This window comes from Stegastes partitus, unplaced genomic scaffold, assembly GCF_000690725.1.
Source record: "Stegastes partitus isolate 25-593 unplaced genomic scaffold, Stegastes_partitus-1.0.2 Scaffold52, whole genome shotgun sequence".
NCBI lineage: Eukaryota > Metazoa > Chordata > Actinopteri > Pomacentridae > Stegastes > Stegastes partitus.
In genome coordinates, this window is record NW_007577783.1 from 1,115,281 (window position 1) to 1,138,465 (window position 23,185).

The 23,185-nt window shown below is 43.7% G+C and overlaps 1 protein-coding gene across 3 annotated transcripts; it reads left to right on the forward strand.

The window, feature by feature from the left end:
• Positions 1-950: 950 nt before the first annotated feature.
• Positions 951-22,244, forward strand: cdc42ep4b (CDC42 effector protein (Rho GTPase binding) 4b). Of its 3 annotated transcripts, XM_008275472.1 has the most exons (3): positions 951-1,104; positions 2,919-2,998; positions 19,362-22,244. In XM_008275472.1, the coding sequence occupies exon 3, from the start codon at positions 19,545-19,547 to the stop codon at positions 20,547-20,549; it is 1,005 nt and encodes a 334-aa protein (XP_008273694.1). In that variant the 5' UTR covers positions 951-1,104; positions 2,919-2,998; positions 19,362-19,544; the 3' UTR covers positions 20,550-22,244. The 3 variants fall into 3 exon arrangements, with proteins under 3 accessions (XP_008273694.1, XP_008273696.1, XP_008273695.1); XM_008275474.1 differs by lacking the exons at positions 951-1,104; positions 2,919-2,998 and adding an exon at positions 11,894-11,997; XM_008275473.1 differs by lacking the exons at positions 951-1,104; positions 2,919-2,998 and adding an exon at positions 12,005-12,107.
• The last annotated feature ends 941 nt before the right edge of the window (positions 22,245-23,185 follow it).

A 23,185-nucleotide genomic window follows, 5' to 3' on the forward strand; every position in this document is an offset into this window, starting at 1 on the left:
TTAAGTTATGGATATCAAGTCTAGCTATTAATTTTTATTTTTTTTAAAAAGACAGGTTTGTCACCAGTTCAAACTTAATTTAAGATTTCAAAAAAGGACAATGTAGATATCTAGTTGTTTTTTTTAAAAAGTAGAATTATGATTATTTAGAAATAAAATGCAGATATGTGAAACTGAAATTTCAAGTAGCCATAATTCAGCTGCAGATATCTGGAGCTGATTTGTAGTTATCTGTAATGAGAAACTCCATATACATGAATGATATAAGTGTCATTATTTGTTCCCAGTAGAAGGAATAATATTTGCTAAAATGGTTTGTAAACAGTTCAAACTTAATTCAAGATATATAAAAAAGACAAGGTGGATACGTAGCATTCCTAAGAAGTAAAGATTTCTTAAACTAGAATTACAACTAGACAGAATTAAACAGTAAATATCAGAAACTGGAATAATATTAGTAATAATTCAACTCATTAATTACCAAATATGTGTGTTTAGTCTGCCAGGAAGCAGATTTTGTTAGCATGTGGGAGCCATGTTAGCGGTTTCCTAATGCTAAGCTATGCTAAGCTAAGCTAAGCTAGCCAGCAGTTGGTGGAGGCTTTATATTTAATTTAGCCCACTGACTTAATAAATAGTAAAATAAATAAAATAATAATAATAACAATAGTAAAAGTGTTGAACTATATCTTTATTTATTTTTCTGGTGCCTGTTTGAAGCCGTTATTTCACAGCCATTACTCGGAGCTAGCTTGGAGCTCGGAGCTAACTTGGAAGCCCCCCTTGGCAGACCCGCACATAGAAGCCGGAGCCCCGCCAAGTTGAAGTTGCGTCCATTGTTAAGGAGCCGCGGATAATGGGGTCTGTCCCTTTAAACCGCAGCGGGAGGTGGTGCTCTCTCTCCGGCACATGAGAGGAGGGGGAGGGCCGCTTTGTGCGCCACACAGATGCAAAACTAAACGGACATCGAAGCACCAACACGGGGACCGTCCTGCCGCAACTCTCCTGGAGGACGCTGAAAGCTAAATCAGCCCGAGTGTTTACGGACAAAGTTGAGCGGAATACGAGCCTCTGAAACTTCTCCCGTCGACTAAAAGCACAAAGGTAACACTTCTGTCTGTTATATGTGACTGTTTCGTTGTTTTTCTGTGTGGAGAGTTAGCTGTAAATGTTGTATTTAAGCTAGTTCTCCTGACTTGTACACGTCCGGGCCGCCGCTCGGTGCGTTTAATGTAGTTTTCAAAGTGCAGGTTGAGTGAAAACAGACGCGTGGTTGAAGTTAAAGCCAACGGTGTGAAATCTGCATCTCATTTGAATGTCAAATGCGCCTGTGGACAATCACACCGAGCTGCCTGGCTCTCCCATATGGAGGCACAACAATGAGCCCTCTGGCGTCCTCTGTGTCCTCCATCAGTCCGGCCAGCAGCACAGAGGAAAAGGTTCACATGATCAAAGTCACCACTGAAGTTGAAAAAGGAGCATTTCTGGGGCCAAACACTGACTTGACCGTGAAATCTTTCTTACAAATACCTCTAAAAGTCTCTGCCTGACTCATGTGTGTGTCACTTGACTCTCAGAAATGACAGTTTTGAACTATTCACCATGAATCACGGCCGTGAAGTTGTGCAAAAACTCCTCCAACTTTTTTTTTTCTTTCTTTTCTTTAAATATCAAGGGATCTCCTAGTACATATACGTGTTAGATTACTGACCCGATTACATTTTTGGCAGAGAGCGCTCCTGCTTTTGTATAATTTAATATGGAGTTACATAATTATCTGTGTTTGAGGCAAGGCCAAGATCACAATAAGCAAGCGAAAGGGGGTCATTAAATGGGTTAAACAGCAGTGAAAGTTTCACATTAGGAGCTGCCAAGAGTCCACAAACCGCAAGACCTAGATATTTTAAGAAAACACACCTAATTTAGTCAGAACTAATGTTTGGATCTGGGTTGCAGAGTCCAAAATAAGTGTCCCAATAACTATTTTCAGCTGCAGGACAGGATATGATTTAATCATCGCGGGAGCAGATGGACTTGTGAGCATCGGTTCAGGGTTACGTAACATTATTACAGTAGAACGACGAGAAAACGCTGTAAAATCCTACAGAGAGCCTACAAGCATCCCTCAGCCGCAGGTTTGTCCACCGTCCCGCGTCATTAGCGAGTTTCTTCCCTTGTTTGTGTTTGCGGCCCCGGCGCTCGCCTCTCGCGGTCATCATGCCTGATGAACTGGGTAATTTACTCCAGAATTGCCACAGCGGCTGTATACCTGCCCGGCCTCATTCATCACGGCCTGCTCGAAGGCTTTAACTTTAACTGCGCCGACCATAAAGCGTGCAGGTCCGTTTTATCACGGCCGTTTCATTATTCCTCGCTCATCCTCAGTAATCAGCTCTTCATTCTTGTTAAACTGTCAGTCGGGACAAAAGCAGGAGGACATATTGAGTAATGAGCTTGGCTGTGGTGTTGTCTTTGTACAACTCCTGCCCTCTGACCCCCCTCTTACACACACAAATACACAACCACACCCGCAGTATTTCTCATTTTGCTTGACGAATCATTTACCCACAATTTATTGGCAACTTTGCGATAAAGAGAAATGAGGCAATTTGTGGGGGGGAGAAAAAAAACACACACTTTGCTTTATGAGTTAACTCGTCAGATCCGGGCAAAACAGGTCAGTCTGCCGTTCCACTTTTTATGGCGTCATCCTGCCTTTCTCAGTGACAGCACCAGTGCCTTGCTTGCACACACTTGAGGCCTTTCAGCTCCGCCGTCTACGGCTTCTCCAGAGCTGCCAGGCAGATATCGCTCCATCAAGATCCATTGTGTGTGCAAGCCGAGTCACAGGGGAGGGAGTGGATGCGAGCGAGTGTGTCATCTCTGACTGTGCTTTTTTTTTTTTTTTTTTTTCACAGCGCAGCCTATTTGAGTTTTGCTCTGGAGGATACTGCTGCTGCGTTGTGAGGAAGCTGGCTACTTTCCCGACTGCACCGAGGTCAGTACAGTTTTATGTCGGAAAGGAGGGTGGGGGGGCAGTCGGACTCACGTGCGCTCGTGAAAACATTAACTCGAGGCAGTTTCTCATGCAGTTAGTAAAAAGGAGCTCATTTCCTTGCGAGTTGGCGGTTTTATTTGCGTGTATGGATTCCATATCGTGGGGAGGTTTAATGTATAACTGGAGTCAGATGGGACGACTCGCAAGTATATTGCTGGTTCCTGTTGCTTCCCGTGCCTCGGGAAATGAGCGTGTAAATAGTTTGGCCGTTCACCTTCATCCCCAGCTCTGTAGGAGACCAACAGGTAATAATGGAAGAATGCCTTAACGTTTGGACATCTGTGGGACTTCGTTCCCAACTCAGTGCCAACATAGTGACATGGGGAAGCAAATGTGATTGATCTATTAGTTGACTGGCTGATTAAATGCCATTTTGAGGTCATCTGGAATTGCCAGTTACCGTTCGTCAGGGCTGCACTGGGTCGGTCTGGACAAGCTACTGGGGCCAAGCTAGCAGCCACAGCCAGGGGCGTGTTTCTACGGTGCATGTGATGTAAGACGAGTCCAGAAACAGCAAAAGAAGTTTGTTAGGAAAGGGAACTGAAACAATACCGCAATATGAGATGTTAATACTTGTACCAGACTAGATGCAGATGAATGCTGCTGCTAAGTGCACTCATTTATTTTTCATTTCATCAAAAGTTTATATTTTGCCAAGGTTGTTTTTTGTTGTTGTTGATTAGCTGTAGATGTTAATTTCGGTGTTTTTTTTTATTTCAACTGAGGGAGATCTACTTCAGCAGATGTTTATTAAGTTCAGCAATTCTGCATCTCGTTTGTTTTTGATTTTAAAAGGTTGTATTTCGTCTAATACAAACAAAACACAATGATAACATGATATTGGCTTTGAATATCGCCATCGGCATTGTGTTGAAAAACCCATATTGGTTGACCATAATAAAAAATGGATTGTGGTGTCTTCAGAATTGACACAGTGAGGGCAGTTTGCCTGGAGCAAAAGGTCATTTTTTTTAGTCATGACTATAAATAATTCATTATTAATCAGTATAAATAAACACTGGAGAGCTTGGCAACTGTGAAATCCTCCCAGTTCCTGTGAAGTATTAATCACATCACAAGTGAAGGATGTGTAGAAAAAAAAAAAAGTTCAGCTGTTGTTACTAGAAAACGCAGAGGCTGGTGTTGAACTCCCTGTGGAGAGTTGTTTTGTCTCAGACAATTACAGGATTCACCCCGCCTGCTACCAAAGCATTAAGGTCTTTGGACTTTCAAGAGAAGTCATGCTGAGGATGTTTTGAGTTCATCTTTGAACAGACTTTATATGGAAGCAAAAATCCAACATTACATCACTTTCCTCTGGTGTTTTTTTTTGCGGAATGCATTAAACTTTGAACCTCAAAAAAGAAAAACACATTAACTGGAGACCCATTAATCAGAATCTGCAAAACAGAAAGTCTGCGAGCAAAATGCAATCAATTAGACCCGTGGTTTCTGGCCTTTGCGGCTTGTGGCCTGCGAAAAAGATTTCTGCTTGAAGCCCCCCTCCTCTCGCTGTGTAAAGTATATGACCAGGTTAGCCGACGAGTGATGGGCTTTTCTTCACCTTGTGTTATTTTAAGAGGATTTAGAGCTACAAATATCCAGTAATCCGCAAGGAAAGAGCAAATATTTGCAGAAACCTGATAACAAAACAGAATTTGAAGTAGCATAAACATGTTTTACCTGAGTGGCGGAGAATAGATTTTTAAATTATTTAGACAGAAACCGGAGCTAATTCTGGCTCAGTGAAACCACAGGTCTTTTATAATCCCATTTCACAACAATACGTCGTGGCGGTTCCAGGAAAAAGAGGCCACTTTCTGTTTCTGCAGCAACCCGCATGCACCTGACGCTCGGTGGCTCAGCTTCGTACCTGTTTTGTTTACCGTCGGTGTAATGTGACCATGTGGAGGAAAATAACCAGCTCTACAGGAAACCTTTCCTGCGTTTTGTAGTAGAGCTTACCACTGACGTCGCTTCACTCCCGTCTGTAAAACATAAACACAAACGCGATAATACGTTTCCTAAACTTGTGATATAATACAATAAAAGCTTCATTGTGTGCTTGTAGCACAACGCTTCCCCTCCTGCATCACCTGCCATTGTTGATGTGCTGGACTGCATTGTCTAAAGCTGTAAAACCAGTTGGGATAACGATCATTGTCTGAGGTGAAGGCGGTTCCAGTGAAGCCGAGTGCGTCCGGCCCGGCGGGTTGATCCCACATTGCAAAACTTTCGGAACATCCTCTTCGGCTTTAAATCTGTGTATGAACACCACAGAACAACAGTATCTATCATCAGGTGGCACGCCTGGCCACCTCACATGCTCTGGAATCCGTTCTTACTGCGCTACGTGATCACACAAACATATTTTGGAACATGTGTCATAGTGTGGTTGCAGTGGTTTTGACGCCAGGACCTGGTGCTTTGCCAACACCAGTGAGTTCAGGAGAAATTCTAGTAAACCTGGAGCTTACTTTTTTCTATCTGTTTGTACTGTCTTTTGTTGAAAATTGACTTTTTAAGCCTCTCACACGTTAAATAAATAACTGGCAACACCAGCAACTGCAGGCTTCTCCAGGAGACTAGTTTCTGCTTCTTTGGTCAAACTCAAGGACAGATGTTCAAGGTGATTCCTGTGAAGTCCTTTGAAAAGCTGTAAGAAACCCGCACTTGATCAAAGTTGTTCTTTTGTGAGTCATTCTTCAAGGAGACCCAGTCTTCTGAAATCTCACCAGGGGTAATAATTATGCAAAACAACAATTTGGTTGACAAATATTGGGATTTCCCTTTTGGCATAACTAACCGCTGCTAGAAAATATTGAATCTTCACATGTAATAAAGCTCATCAGAAAGTGTCTTGCGCTGCTCTTTGTTGTGTTAAAATGCACATCAGTCACTCCAGCATCCTCATAGTCAGCTGCAGCAACACTAACACAGCCCTTTCCTGGAATACACACTTAATCATTAACCACGTATGATTGCAGCAGGTCCTCCTCCCTCCTCCCTCCACCCACAGTCACAGACACAATATTGCTTTAAACAACAGGATTTGGTTGTGTTGTGCAATATCTGTTGACTTGACTACGACCGGGTCATATATTGAAAACAGACGTAACCGGCGGTGTGCAGCTGGCAGCTCCGGTCCAGGCTTTGGCCTTTTTTACAGTCCAGTGAGCCCTCATTGTGTCGCGGCTCTGTGCAGGCTCAGAAACAGGTGGTTTCTCCCTCAAGCATACTGAAAAGACAAAGGAGCACTGTTGGCCTAACCGTGGTCACCTCTGTGCCCACTGGATGACAAATTCATGCCAGGAAAGTAGTTCAGGAGATGGGAGCAGTCACACAGACTACTGTGGGATCTTATCACGGTTGTCTTGTGAGAATTGCTGCTTTCCTCCCGAGTAAAGGGTCACACATCTTCCTGCCTCCAGAGGACGTTTTCAGGTCGGCAGCATTGTGCGGTGAAGTTACGATACCTTGATAGATTATGATCGAAGGCTTTGTCTCTTTGTATTAAATGAATCGCTATAAATAGTGGGTGTTGTTTATGTGGGTCACCTTTGAGCCTCATCTTTTGTGTGTGTGTGTGCGTGTGTGTGTGTGTGTGTGTACGTGCATTTGTCTGTTTTCCTTCATATGCATATGTGTGTGGTTTGGGTGTGCCACATGGGTTTGGTTAGCACCTTCCTCTGTACAGGTTTATTGTTCTTTCCCATCTATTGTACTTTGTGTGACACTGCAGGCCTCTCAGTTACTGAGAATTGTGTCTGCCGTTTGGGAGCCAACAGGGTGTGTGTAGTTATTTTTAAAGTGCGGGTTTGTGACTGGGCGGACAACAGAGGCCAGTTCTCCCTGATAACCCCTGAACCTATTTAGGACACTTCAAACAGACACTGTTGATGGACTTTAAACGTATTGGTCACACATATATACACACACACACTGAGTTCACAGCCACAGCAGGCCATGTGTGTTTGTGTGTGTGTGTGTGTGTGTGTGTGTGTGTTCTTCATTAATTAAAACCTCATGCTCGCAGTTTCCAGGAAATCAAAGTTGTTGCTTGATTGCCAAATCAAAGTGGCATGCCGAATGTCTTTAAGCAAACCAAATCAAAGAGCGACTGCTCGCAGTGAGATGACACTGATGGTACTTCAAAGACTCTCCCGACATCATCATAAGATGGTGATTCACAAAAGCTCTCAGGATTCGGAACTTTTCTTATCATTTATTATATAATTCAAAGATGTTCCCAAAACTCAAGGTGAAAAAAAAACAACAACAAATGCTCAACTTTGAAAAGTTAGACCCAGTGGATGTGTGGCAGTTTATCAGTCAGCAAATCAGCAGACTCCTGGTTTAAAGAGCCTGTATTGTGCATTTTGAGTTTTTCCGCTTGACTTGAGTGTTGCATAAAGTTTTGTGCATGTGAAACGTCTGCAGACTCACACAGCCCAAAGATCAGGCCAAAGGCAGCTGTAATTGACGGAATATCAATCAGCAGTCTCCTGGTTTAAAGAGCCCTTATTGTGCATTTTGGGTTTTTCCACTTTTCTTTATTGTTCTTCAGCTTTTTGGGCATTTAGAAGGTCTGCAAACTTGACAACCTCCAAAGTCCATGCCGGAAGGAGTTATGATCTCCCACAGAAAGCACTGCACCGTACCTGGCTACAAGTCCAGGCTGTCTTCCGTTTCTATCTCTGTCATCATGTGACACGTTGCATGGCTTTTTTTGGATCAGAATATGAGCGTTTAGGGGTTAATTATGTCTGTGTTTGTGTCTTACATTTGACCATTTGATAAATAAAAATGTTTATTATGCTTGAGTGAAATAAACATCACCAGTTCTTATTTTAATTTGAGCTAAAATCTCTTTACTTCAATATTTTCTTAACATTAAAGCATGTAAACATATTCGAAAAACCTGTAAACGTGCATGATACTGGCTCTTTACGCACTTACCTTACAGCTTATTTGCCCCTTAATGATGCGAACGAACTGCCGCGTCCATTTTTAGACCGTTACTGACTGACTTTTTCCTGAAGAGTCGCTTCAACAAGAACTCCAACACATGCTCCCTCACAGCGAGGCCTCCGTCCACACACACAACACAATCACAGTGGATGTAGGTAAATCAAGCAAGGATGCAATTACACTAACAATGTCCTTTTACGAGCGCAGGAGCTGTGTACGTGTTCCAGTCTTTATCTCCGTCCTGTTCTGGGATTTTTCAGCTTGTCAGCCGCTATTATCAGCTTGAAGTGGCCATGTTTGCGGGCCTGTGCGCTCTCTTTTGTCGGCGAGTGTTTTGTTGGCTGCCGTTGGTGTCATTAAAGTTAACACCATGGGGGTTTATTAACTCATCTTGTTAGTCAGGACTGTGTGCCTCAGGCCTTTATAGCCCGGGTTGTGTGCTTGACTTCAGCAGGGAGGCTGCTGATAAAAAAGAAAAAGAAAAAAGGCCAGGAGCCGTTGAGAAGTTGACACAGCGCAGAAAGCGGTCACTTATCTTCCAGCCACACTGAGAAACCTCCTGCTGGTTTTCCCAAAGTTTATGTGTGTTCATGTATTCCTTCTGTTTTCCCCACTAGCGCCGGGTTATCGTTTTAGTGATTTGGCTTATTTTTATATCCCCAAGGTGTCATTCTGAGCAACTTGTTCGTACTTCTGTCCCTCTTTTTGTTTTTTGGAGAAATCATGGCCAGTAAACTATTTGAACTTAGTAACTATAGTCCAAGCCAACTGTGACTCTGGCATCCTTGCTGCAACAGGGTATTATGTATTCCCTTTCTGTCTTTTTGTAGAACAATCCCCAGTAGAAATTCTGCTTTTGTTTCATCGACCAGCAGCTATTGGACGGTTAATTCAACCACTTGGCTCAGATCCTGACCTCTGCTACCGGGCGTGAATGCGGTCTATTTGTCAGAGACTGATGGGGAGGATTTTGGTGATTAATTAGACATGTACTCTCATGTGCGCACACGTACACACACATACAGGGTGCAGTACAATCCCTCCACTGTAGGCGTAATGAGGGTCTGGGTACATTTTATGCAGGACACGCTGAAAGAACGTCTGTCGCTGTGCTGGCATGACTGAGTGAATCCACTGTGGTCACACCCTCCACTGCCCCTTTGAGGATGCGTTTCTCTTCAGTGCCTCCATCTGGTGCTTTCCTTTTTAGAGTAAAGTCCCTGAGGTAATATTGCTTCACATGGGAAAGGTTGTGCCCCCCTCTCATTTTTACTCTGGATATTATTCATACACCGAAATGAGGAGCGTTTGCTTTCCCTCCCCCCCTCAAGCAAACTCTCAAGAGACCTGTTTTGGGCAAAGGCTTATTTTCTAATCAAGGAACATGTTCATTATCTGTTTGATTTTTCGCCAAGATGCTGCTCTTCCCCGCTCTCCCTCCCCCTGGCTGGAGAACAGCATGGCAGCCCACCCAGTTTTTGCCGCTTTGTCCGACCATGCAGGAGTAACAGCTTTATAAAAGGCCTGCTTGACTGGAAACACAGAGGAATTGCTTGGAAGCTTGTCCTCCGCTTGTGGGTATCAGGATTTGGAACGATTAAAAGACAATATCACTCAACGTAGTCACGCGGGGATCGAGGGTTTGCTGGGGTCGGAACGGGAGGCTCGCGCTACACACCGAAAGGAATATAAGATTTGTTTTTGGAGTTGTGCAGAGGGGCTGGCTGCTGGAGCTGTGGGAGGCTCGTGTTGTTTGGATGGATGGATGGATGGATGGATGGAGGTGTGGCGTTTGCTATCCCGACCTCCTGTCACACTGCCTAGAGGGCCGGCCCAGGCATGCTGATTTTATTTGCTCATGTCGAAAAACGCTGCTCTTAATCCTCCTGTGGTTTTGTTTTTGCCTGGTGGCAATGGGGCCCTGGAGGCAAATACGCTACAGTTTACACACCACACACAAAGCTTGTAGGACTTGGTCGCGCTGATGTCGGTGTATTTCCGTGGCTCAGCTGTTTGAACTCCCAGAGCTGTTTTACATGAACCTGAGCAGCGTTTGCCATATTGTCAGTCTGCTGCAGATGATCACAACAACCCGCCTCTGACCTCTTGGCATCATTGCTTTATTCGAATATTGACAACACCTTGATGTGCCGTCACACCAGTTTCTGCCTCTGTTGTTCCACTACAACCTGATTGTATGTTTGCAGGCCATAATGTGACATAACAGCGGCAGCCCCAACATTATATAAACTTCATTTTGCACCTTTTTTAATTGGTTTAAAAAATATATTTTGGATATTGTTGAGGGGAAAAACTGGTGCTTTGAAAACTTTGCTAACTTCAGAATGCTTTAGGGTGCGGAGCGTAATTTAAGAGTACGCATGTGTTGTGTGAGGACAAGCCTGTTGACATAGAACATTTTGCTAATTAATGTAATAAAGCAGGCCCCGAGGAGATTTTATTTTAATCAAACAGGGTTTTGTTTATACTCCGTGTTTTCCACCGAAACTGTTGTGTTCATCTTTGAGGTCAAACAAGCAGAATCTTGCAAAGAAAATGTTACCTTAAGATCCAGTTACTACCTTGCTTTGTTGGTGTGATGCCATAAAAACACATTTTAATAATATACTGTAGTTTGAGCAGTAAAGCTGCAATGATCGATCAGTTGCCATGTCTTCTCCCCTCTGTGACAATAAACGTATAATCTTTAGATTGTGGACAAAACAAGACATTGAAGGATATCATCTTGAATTTTTTGAAAAACATACATTTTTGTATTTAATTTAATTTATTTATTTTTAAATTTTCCGCCATTTTATAGGCCATACAACTATTCTAATAATCAAGAACATTATTTACAGATGAATTGATAATGAAAATAATCCTTAGCTGAAGCACAACTGATGAGAAACTGCTGTAGGCGGGACACCATGTTTGGAGCCTAAACTAGGATTAAAAAACTCCATAGCAAACTGTCTGTAAGTGGCTTAATTGATGATTAAACTCAATACAAAGCTTGTAATGGGGCCTTCGCAACTTCTTAGAAGAAGAGAAGCAACTGGCTAAAGTCTAAAACTTTCCTGTTAATTTTTACTGTTTTAATGTCTCCTTGCAAGTGAAAAGCCATCGTTGTGTTTTTAAGACCACCCTGTTCTTACAAAGTCAATATCTCTTGAACGCCAGGAGGGAGTTTCTTTAAATTTGGCACAAATCTTAACTTGAGGATGAACCGATTAGATTTGGGTGGACAAAGGTCACCGTGAACTCACTAAGCTCCTTTTTTGGCCATAACCCAAGAGTTTATATGCTGATTCCAGCAAATTTCGAACAAATGTTGAATTGGAAAAAACTGAATTGTTGACATTTTATATTGAAAAGGTCGAAGGTCAAATGCTAACACACACACAAACTGCAAGTTGGCTGGCGGAGACATAAAAACGGCGAGGAGCTGATTCTAGTTCTGTCAGAAATCTGCTGTGAGAGCGCTGAACATGGGAGGACAGCTCCCTCCGGCTGTGTTTACACTCGTCGGATCCGTTTACCTCGAGATCACACTTTGAAGACCCGTGTGTTAGTTATACCTGTGTGAAATGTGAAGTGTTCCTCGGCACATGGGTGGCAAAGCTTTCTCCTTCTCGACACTCGCAGCCTGTTTTTGTTCAAGAAATTTCTGCCATTTGTCATTCAGGGTTTTACCTCAGAGCGAGATATGAGGTCGAACAGGAAGAACTGGTTCCCTGTGCAGCAGCTTGGAATAAAGTACTACGAAGGAGCAGCACACTTGTTGATGACTGCATCAGTAGCTTTAGTTAGCATTTGTCACGCGTGAATCACGTCTTACGGTAGCAGTCACACGATTAAGACCTCTTTTTGATTCGATTTTTGAGGCGTTGCAGGTGCGTTGAGGGCATCGAGGCTGAGCTGGCGTGCTACGTAAACAGGGTATCTCTTCATCTATTATCTATGTGGTGAGTTAAGTAGATTTGCTCGGAGGAAACTTTGAAGCACCAGAGAAAGCGCGCTGAAGTCAGATGGAGGCTTTGCTAATGAGCTCACACCAAGGCTACGGCTACATGATGTGAGTTGGAATCAGATTCATACATAGTTGATGAGGCCTCCTAATTCCTTCAGTTTTAGCACGTTTTTAATATTTAATAACAATATTTTTGTATTCATTCTATTTATTTATATATTAGTTTTTATGATGGCCGTGGGAGTGATGAAAAAGTCTAATAATTGTAAAGTAAGACAAACATGAACCATTAGAAATAATTATGGCTTACAACTGTTTCAGCGCTCACGTTCTTCTTGCTCTTTTCAACATCCCTCCCTGTCTGTGGAGTGTTTCATAATCCTTTTCTGTTGTTTCACTGCTGTGACACCGGCAGACTCCTCTTCCCCCCGTGGGAATCAGATGTTTGAGCTGGAGGTTAGGGGGCCGACAAAATGAAACTTCCCCGTCGTCTTTTGTCAGAGTTAAGAACGTGCCATTGTTATGCGGCGCCATTGATTAATCGATTAGCAATGTCATAGATGGCGTTGGCGAACTTGTATATTCATTTGCATATCAATGCTGCCGACAATAGGACCGAACAATAGAGGAGATTGTGGGTTGTTCAAAGTTAGGCAAAAAGCAGAGATTTTCTTATTGCTCATACGGCAAAATATCTGTTGTGCTCTTTGTTGTTGCTGCTGCGTTAGAGCTTGACAAGGCAAGAGTTTGATGTACAAATGCAATTATTGTAGAGCTGAAAATGACAGTGTGACTACTACAGTTTCTTCTTGCGCCTAAACACGTTAAAATTTGCTGACTTCATGTGACGTGATTATTCTGACAATTCAAAATGTTGATTACGATTTGAGTTGGAACTCTTGTCTGGTAGCTCTGATGGTAATTTGAAGATGGGACATGCAGAGTTGGATGCTTAAACTCATCCATCGTCATTGCTAGAAAATGGAGAAGCATGTTTTTAATGATTTTCCCCTTTTGATATTCCATAGATGTGAACGCAGCCTGTCAGACGGTACTTGTGTTCCCATAGCTGTTGTGTAATTACCCTTTACCTGACTCGTCTTGACATTCGCATGGCAGCTTCCACCTTCTGAATAAATGATAAAGTATTTCTCTGTCTTGCCTTTTAAAAAATTTAAATGCAGCCAAAGATAAAAACAGAAAGCGTCGCAGTCAGTGTGCACCCATTGGTTTAACGTGACAGTAGCTTAGCTGCGATTGGCTGAGCAGCCAAAGCCTCTTTCAGCCTTCGCCGAGTGGAGAGAGAGAGAAAGTATAACAGGGACAGCTGAGGACTGTAGGGCGCTGGTGATCCTTGGGATTACAAGTGTGAGACTGAACGCTGATGAGCATGTTGGTTGTTGTGAGGTCATTCTGCCCACATCAGAGTCCGCCAGCGACACAAGATGCGCTTAATCATTCATGGCCCTGTCACCACTTGTGTCGGTTTGAGCTGGAGTCATGTGGCACTGTGAGCGCTCGGTTACATAAAGGCTTTGTCACTGGCTGGCACGGTGACTGATAAATCTGAAGTGAAACAAACTGCATAATGTTATCTCATCTTTTTTGCTCCAACGTGCTCCGCTCTATGTGTGTGGTAGCTGTGTAATGGTAGTATGGTTTGCTCTTTGGGCTGAGATAGGATTGTCCCCCCAGCTGGACTGGAGGCCATGGGCCATGCAGGTCAGACTGGATTCACTGGTCACCTTGTTGACTTCAGTACAATGTATGTGCAAATGCAGAGCTATGACAGTGCTTTTCCCTGCTCTTTAGATGCCTGCACATTGAGTAAAATAAAATAAAACACAAAACAAACATTATATCCTAAAAGAAACTGTGAAAACAATCCAGCAAGCAGCAGCCTCATTCCTTTCTCTACAAAAGCCTAAGGCTATATCCAAACTAATACATAAGTTTTGCAATGTTTACATGTAGCCTCCAGACTCGTCTTTTTTTGTTTTGAGATTCACTGTTGTGTTTTTACCACTTGTTAGTATTCAAGGAAATTGATAACCGATATTTGGAACTGATATGCGATTGTAATTAAAATGAAAATCCTGGTTTCAAAGTTTAGAATAACTCAAACTTCAAGACAACTTTGTTGCAATGCCTTTATTGAATAATTTTATACATACGTTTAATTAAAAGAAAACTTTTCAACATTTATCCCTCAGTGCTGATTGGTTATCAATCAGTCTGATAGTGCTGTGGGTGGGACGTTGGTTGAGGCCGCAGAGTGTTGATTACAGATAGAGACAGCATCAGAGACTAAGAAGCACATTTTGAAATGACTAAAATTTACTTTTTTGGTAAATAATTGGAAAAATGCTGAACATCTGATCTGATAACTGGTCAGGCTGACAATTGGTTGCCCCCTGGTTCATATTCTTTTCTCTGCACAAGTCTCAGGCTGCGTACACACTGATGTTTTTATGTATTCACAGAACTTCTGCTACGTTTACAGCCTAAGTTCATACTAGGACAGAGTGATACAGGCAAAAATATTTATCATGATATACTTGAGAAAATTATGATATAACTGACGATATAATTGACACTAGACAAAATACTTGTAAACTGCACAGCTTTATTGGTGCAATTTTATTTTATTTTTTAAAGAGCCAATATTTGGGTCTCTAAATTGCTATCCGGACTCCACCACAACGCCTGAAAATTCCCATACGGGCCAGCCTTAGTGTGTCGGTCGATGCACTGCCTTCACCCTCCTCCTCGGTCGCCGCCATGCTTCTTGCTCCATGTGCATTAGACCGGACGAGAACAACGGCACTGCACATGCACTCCAATTTTATCGCGATATTGCAATTTCATATCATCCCCTAACGTTACACCGGTGTTACCATACATGATACAGTTCATACTACTTTGCTGTTTTAGGACCCTTAAAACAGAGTGTTATGGAGTTTTGCTGTTTAATTTGGACAAGCAGAAGAGGACACTTGAAAAATAATGATGCAGACGCCCATGTTCACTTTCTGATTGGGTCTTAACCATCATACATGTTCACTGATTTGTGACGCTCGCCTTGCCTGTGATCCAATATAAACCCTCACAGATGTAACTGACCTCACCGCTGGAGTGCTTCAGTGTGAGATCGTGAGAGCCAGAAATAGTATAAAAGCAAGGAGCAGGACACACATTAGTGACGGCAGACGTTGTCGGAAACATCACTTTGCCATTTCCAAGTGTGTTTGGACTCGCTCGTCCTTTAACTGCTCAGTTGACCACCTTGTTTGTGCCGTTAGTGTTTGTACACGTCACCAGAAGTCAGGAAAACCATGAACATCTGTGAAACCTATGAAGACTTTAGACTGAACATACAAACAACTCGACAAACAAGCAATAAATAACTATAACAGAAAGTAAGCAGACGCTGTCACTTACTGATAAACTTCCTCGTGGGTTTTTCCCCCCTGCGCCATTCGTGCTTGGTTTGTGTACATTTTGTGAAGGGCAGAAAAGCCACGTTTCACCAGTTTCACTGTGCACTAGTCCCCCAGGACCGTCTGCAGACATACCAACTCTACTGAACTTGCTCTCTATGCAAGCAGATGTTGTGCAGCTAAGGAATTCCTCCGTAGTATTTTCTACAACTGAGCGACGGATCCCTTTGCTTCATGTTTACACTGGCACAAACATGCCCAGTGGACAGGAATGGTCATGTGATCGGCGTTTCCAGGCATGTCGGTCGGGATATTATTTCCGAAACGGCATTAAATGCTCGTCGGGGTGGAGGTAGTTGAAATGAAAACGTATGTAGCTTAGGAACAAAAACAAACACAACAGGAGTGAAATGCTAAGACATTAAAAAGGCTTGAGATATTAAATTATCATGTGGAAACTAAAAACCTTACAAAAACATATTCAAACTCACCCGTTCTGCAATAATATCTGCCCAGAAAATTCAACGTCCCCTCAACAGTCTACCACTGAATTTCCAAATAAGAAAGAAAAGGAGCAGCTATGATCATTGTTTTTTATAGTAATGAGAATTATGATGAACACAGGGGGACCCATTCTTTCCAGAATAACAGTAGTTTTGGTGATAGTGTGGACATATTTTTCAAAACAACAGAAGTCTTTCTTTATGTGAAAGAACATTTAACACAGAGGTTTATATGCAGAGCATTAGCGTCGTGTCTGGAAGGTTATTCTGAAACAGGAGAGTGCACGTATCACTGCCATTCTTCGTGATTTATCTTTTGTAAAGTACTGAAAAGCTAAAACTGAATATGACAGGACTGCAGGCAGGTCATACTTCATCTTTTGTCATGCCCACAATAACGGGTCTTGATGACCCTGGAGGGGGGCTGGAACTACTCCTCATCAAACACCGAGGGGCTCCCAGAGACATAAAATGGACCATTTCCTAGAATGACTTAAGGTGTGAGCTTCGCACCTTTTGATATTTGAGAACCCACTGACATCTTTTATGGCGAGGTTGAATGTCTTCTGGTGACATGGCACATCAAACGCATTCCCCTTCTGCTGCAGCGCTGTGGAGATTGTCTCAGCGGCCGGCATGTGGTCACCAGGAAGGGTTAATCCATCCCAATGAGCTGATCTCTCCATGTAGGGGATAAAACACTTTTCCTCTGTCTCCGGCCGGCTTAGGGACAGGAAGCCCACTCGGTAGCCGGCGCTCTGCGCTGATGTTGCCATAGAGAAATACAAAACTTTGGCCAGCGGGGAGGAACATGTTGCTTGATGAGTTGTCTTCAGTGGTCGCTCACACATTCAGCCGCCTTTTGTGCAGCAGATACTAATTGGCTCCTGCACAATGCATCGAGTTATACACGGTTTACCCCATGTTAGATCGTACTGTATGAGTTCCATCACTGTAGCTCTGCTCAGAGGAATTTGTTTGCTTAAAGCTGTCATCTTATAATTTGGCATCCAGTTAAAATAGTCTGTAAGCTCATTCCAGTTGTCACGTATAAGGGTGTGAACTTGAAAATAAGCTTTCCAAGGATGATTGTTAGTACATGTGCTCTTTGTTCGGCCTTATTTGAGGGGAGTACGTCTCCCCTATTAGCGCTGGAACTACTGGAGAAAACTTGAATGAAGTTGTTAGAGAAGATAAAACCATGGCAGTGGATAGAGTTCAGCTCTCTATGGGGATGATCTGTCTTTTGAAAGGGGGAGCGAACCAAAAAAGAGAACGGCACTAGCTTTTATCATCCATCAAACCCCCCTCTGTTCCTTCTGGTGCTACAGTTGCCTTTCCAGCTGAATGGGTTCTTGTCAGAGATGCAAATGTTTTCATGGGTGACGTTCTTTTGGAATATTGTTGAGTGAAGCTCCCATTCATTCATTGGGGGGGGATACGCACACAGGACCAGAGCGTGGGCTCCAGCTCCAGTTTGAAAACACTGACGATGATGGTATCACTGTCTGGATAAAACAATTGAAGCCCTTGTTAATGTCAGTAACACATGGAGCTTGCGGACTCTAGTTAGGACATAAGTGGGTGTTTAAACCTCTCTTCCACTTGATTCTATCCTGCCCGTTCTAAGGTTCTGAGCTGCTGGTGAATTAAAGGAGCGTTCCGGTTTATTTCAGCCCAGCGTGTTTCCCATTCATGTGACTAATGTGGCTCCAAGTGTCTGACTTTGCACTATTTGCCTTCATTATAGAGAATTGGGGAAATTGCTTTAATGTGGGGCCATTAGCCCGAGTTCTAAAGAAAGCTGATTTTTACATGAATCATTTTCAATATTTTGAGTCTGACTGAAAGTTGACATAGAAGTCAGCCGCCTGAAGCTGACATTTCTCTGACTGCACGAGCTTTTACTCTGAGCCTGAGCGTCTGGTCCAGTTGGTCTTGGTCGGGGAGGTGAAACATCATCTTCACAGCTGGAATTTCTCTCGTTAACGGGCACATGTAAACAAAACAGCGTGCGCAGATGACTATGCCGCCGATTAGGTCAGCCGGCAAGTATCCCCAGAGGGAGATCCCTGATGCAGTTAGCAAAAGGTCCGTTGCAGTCGGATAATTTGTGCGTTTAACTTTGGCCAGACTGAAAAACGTTTAAAATGATTCATGTAGTAATGGTCTTTCTTTGGAAAAGCTGCAGAGACCTCGGACTAATTGCCTCACTAAATTCCATTCACCAGCTATTCACGATCACTCCTTTCTTTTGGATCTCAACAAGAGGTAAGGAGTGCAAAGTTAGCCTGACCCGTGCAGCGGCAGTGGCCGCATTAATAGGGGAATTCAGCAGGTTGAAGCAAACCAGAATTCTCTTTTGAAGGACAGTTTCATTTGTGTTGTTCAAGTGTTGATTCGAGCTATTATCAGCGTAGCGAGTCAAAGGTAATCAGTGCCAGCACAGGATCAAACTTACCTGTATGAAAACATGACCAGTCTGCTCACCTCGGCATCGCCACATCACACAGAAAAATGTTCTGGAAGGTGCCCGTGGATGTGTGCGTTAATGAGACAGAACAAAATATTCAGTAGGAGGTGCTCAAATGTCAGGCTAAAGAGACAAACGGCAAAATAAAACCACAAAGAGCTGGTGGTGGAAGCAGTTCATCTATTGACGATAGGAGGGTGAGAACAGAATGCAGCCGGGCTGGACTCGGCGAGCTGTGCTGTAAGTCGATCCGTGCTGAAGAAATGCTGTCCCACTTCATTTCTTTTTTCCCTCGTTCTTTTATTCCTGCCAGCTTGAACTGCTTGGGCTCCCAGTATCCTGTGTCTTGCTGGTTATGTAACAGTCAGGGGCCTAAATGGGAACTAAAGCACAGCAGCAATAGCAGACACTGCAGCCCATGAAAAACTGAATGTGACAGAAGCCTATTAGAGACTTTTTTTTTCTCCCCCCCAGAAAAGAGCCCAAAAAATGTATCAGAAGAACTGAACGTGCCTGAATGGGGAACTTGCTTTACCATAGCAAACTTTACTGGGGGTAATAGTTCTGGTTTGAAGTTAGGTGCTGTGAACTTTGTACCAGAAAGGCTGTTTTCACCGTTACATAACCCCTCTTACAGACTTCTGCATTAAAAAAAAAAAAGCTTTTGCTCGTGTAGAACCACTCAAGTGAGCCTTCATTTTGAAGCCTTGGCAACAAAAGTTTCCGTACTTGATGGAGATCAGGACAGAGCCGGTTATTTGATAGTGGATGATGAGACGTGAATAGACACGGCTCTTTAGAGAAGCATTTAAAGTGGGATGTTACGTTTTCACCGGAATGAAACGGTGTCTGTTATTGATTGCATGTTTCCACGATTGTGCGGCTCGGTTCGATTTATAGAAGTACTGATATTGCTTTAATGCGCTCCATTTTTCTCTTTCAGAGGCCGATTCAACTGCAAGATGAAACCTGAGCAGAAGGACCAGAATGGCTGCACACATTAAACACCTGGAATTATACTTGCTTTGACAACATCTTTTAGAATCGCCAGAGAACTTTGGAAGGAACTCTCTGAACGCCCACACATCCAAGTTTTGATTTCTATCCGTGGAGCCTAACTACCATCATGCCTATTCTCAAGCAGCTGGTGAACAACTCTAACCAGTCAAAGCGGCGGTCTCGGGCTGACCTGACCGCAGAGATGATCAGCGCTCCGTTGGGGGATTTCCGGCACACCATGCACGTGGGCCGAGGGGGCGACGCCTTTGGGGACACTTCGTTTCTTAGCACCCGATCGGGGGAACCTCCGAAAGAGCCGGAGACGAAGCAGGGCTCACCGGGTCCCAAACCAGGACTCCTGTCTCGCACCTTCAGAAGCAGCAAGCGGTCTCAGTCGGTAAACCGGGGGGACAAGTACGACTACAACGTGGTGCCTTCTGCTGGCTCGTCTCAGTTTGTGAAAAACGCCATATCCCTGCCTTACCTAAACGACGAGAGTGCTCACAGGGGTCACCAACTGCCGAAGAGCGTTTCCTCGAGCCCCATGAAGAAGCTGACGGAGATCGAGAGCAAGCCGGCGAACGGAGCGGCAGCGATGGCAACGATCGACGCAGAGTTTGACGAGAGGAATTTCGGCGAGCTTACAGATTTGCCTCCGTCCATGCCCAAAGGAAGCGGGCTGAAGCACGCAGAGTCTATGATGTCCTTCCACATCGACCTGGGGCCCTCCATGCTCGGGGACATCCTGAGCGTGATGGAGAAGAAGGGCTGGGAGGACGACGACCTCGGCTACGAGGAAGGCAAAGGCAGCGAGGGCCACGGGTCGCCCTCCCTCATCCCCCACATAGATGACGACGATGCGGAGGAGCGGGCCCCCGCCAGGCCGCCCCGCAGCATGTACCAGCACAAAGCCGCGGTGGATCCCTACACCCCGGAGCTACACGCCAGGAACAACCACCACAACATGGACAGCTGCTCCGTGTCCAGCTCTGGCTCCGTCACAGAGGAGAAGCCTCAGTACCACATCCACGATGGCGACACGGACAGTGCAAAGTACAGCTCGCCACGCGGGGAGGACGACAGAGATTTCACCTTCATGGACGAGGACGACGACGACGAGATCCGGGTGTAGACTGAGATGGCATCACTGCCACGAAGGACACTAAAGGAGACGGCCAGGTTCTCGGGAGGCTTTTACAAGCAGGGGAAGGCAGGAGGGAGGTTTACAGGCAGGGCCGCATGTGGTTTAAGCTTCTGGTGGATCAATGTCATATCTGCACACTTTGTTCAGCACCATAAACAACCAATTAAGCCTTTTTCACTCTGCTGTAGCGAGGCCCGGTGAACTAAAGGCAGAGTGCAGACAGACTGGCTCCCTCCAAATGTGTGTTGATGCAGTTTTTGCAACATCAAACTCTGAGCTCATCATTATTGGTAAATTCTACACTTTCAAATATTACTGGCTCCCACGTATTGAGAAGTAAAACCAGCGCACTAGGAGTTAGGGGTGGGCGATCCGGTGAGCTTTACACAATGGACAAGAAAACCTGACTAAGTTCTGCTTAGCTTACAGACATTAAGGGTGCTGTATGCAGTTGAACTGATGGAGGCCGTCGGTTGAAGTGACGGCTTTTCTATCCACGATGTGATCACGAGTTCAGCTAATTCTGCGGGGAGAATTCAGATCAAAAGATAGTCGTGTCGTCTTTCGGCCAGATCGCCCACCCCCACCATTATCTACGATCATTACTCTCATTTTAAGAAGTAGTAAAGGCAGCAGTGGGATTAGAGATTGAATCATGTGGATGTGCAGTGCAGATTCTGAGAAAGGATGAAGGAAAGGACAAGAAGTGAAGCTCGGATAGCTGTGACACTCCAGTCAGTGGGAGCGACCACAGAGCCTAGTTGTGATATAGACACTAAGCAGATAAAGTAGGTCATACTTTTGATCATGTCTGAGTTTAAGTGGCGATTTATGCTTCTTCTTTTTTTTTTTACTCCATTGTATGTACAATATCTGGTCCACAGTAGGAGGTTGTATTTGAGCTGGGTAGTTTATTATTATTTTTGAATCTGTCTCTTTTGGGCGTTCTTTAAATTCACAGGCAGCAGTGATGTTTATTTATTCATTTTCATAAGGGATGGATTGTTCTTAATGTGCACTGCTTGGTCTTAAAAGTTTGATTTGGGATTTTTTTGTTTTATATATACATATATATATATTATCTTTCATTTCTTATGTTCTAATGGTACTACAGAGTGAATCCTCTGAGCGTACAGGTTGGCCAAATTGCACTTAAGTATTAGACTCAAGTAAACATGAAATTGGAGGAGTTTGGTGATTGGCTCATTCTATCAACTTCTTATTTTGTGTCAGAGATGGGATTTTTTAAAATTTTATTTCTGTTTCTTTGAGAATTCAACTCAGTAAATAAATAACCTGTAAATCGCAATTCAAACACTAATAGCATATCGTGCACATTCTTGTTTCTCTGGTTTGTCTTTCACAAAACGGGGAAGCGACCACCTGACAATTAAGCTGTTTTTGCTGTCCGACCGATAGGTGCTGAGAAGCAACATCAAATCAGAAATCACATTCGATAACTACACCTAAAAGTGCATGTGTGCCTTGATCACGTTATCAACACTCGTTTGTCCTATAAGCACATGATATAAGCACAGCGTCCACGAGGGAGCACTTCTCCTTTGACGGTGCACGATGTGGAGAACCAGCAAGTTCACAACTGCTCAGCACTTGTGGTCAGGTTCCCTTTGGTGACTTGAGAGGCTTGGACACCAGCTGATGTTTCCGTTCATGAGTGGATTGTTTCGTGCAGCTACTGACTGACAAACCAAATAACGTTGAACGCTGACTCCATTTTTCTGGTTTTTCTATCTCGTGTTGTTCAGCGAGTTCGGTAAAAATTCTAACTTGTAAATCTTGAAATATGTAGTTTTCTACTGTTTATAAAATAGAGCGATGTAGAGAGTGTCGGGACTGACTGACAGCATGACAGATGCTAGGTGGCTTATAGATCAGTAGTCCAAAGTAACTCACACTAATAAATATATTTACATTTATTTTTTGTTTACTTGTTATTTTGCATATTCAGATTAATAATACAAAATATAATCAGCAGCTGTAATATAGTTGTGTAGCCCAGCATGATGCCGTATTATTGTATTGCAATAAAACTTTATTGATAACTAAACTACCCAGCAATAAATACAGGCATTAACATGAGCTTTACATGTAGCAGCTGCATCGATAATGTGATGAACACATTAATGCTTCAACGATCCAGTAATCAGGGCTGGTCCGGATATTCGGCCCCAATTAATGACGAATATCCCGAATATTTACGGGTGCTGCACGGAGGTGGCAGCTGGGTATTGGTTCCAACGTGGGGGCAATATTCAGAGATCAAAATTGATATCCCGATTCCAGCACATCGCTTGAATAGTCAGCTATTCGGGTCCAGCTCTACCAATAATACACATTATTCTAACATGGGCTGCATAAGAACTAGTTTTCTTGGAGTATATTTTCATGCAAATGCTTCTGTATTTTTATTCGAGTAAAAGTGCGAGTGCAGGACTTTTATACATAGCAGAGTGTTTCTACACGGCGGTGCTGGTATTTTGAATACAAGGTATGAGTGCTTCTTGTCGGAGTAAAAGACCGAAGACTATCAAAGGAGCGGAGGCATCAGCCGCTGTCCTGCCTCCAACGCCTCAGAGTCAGCTGGTCAAGCGCAGAGTTGAAGC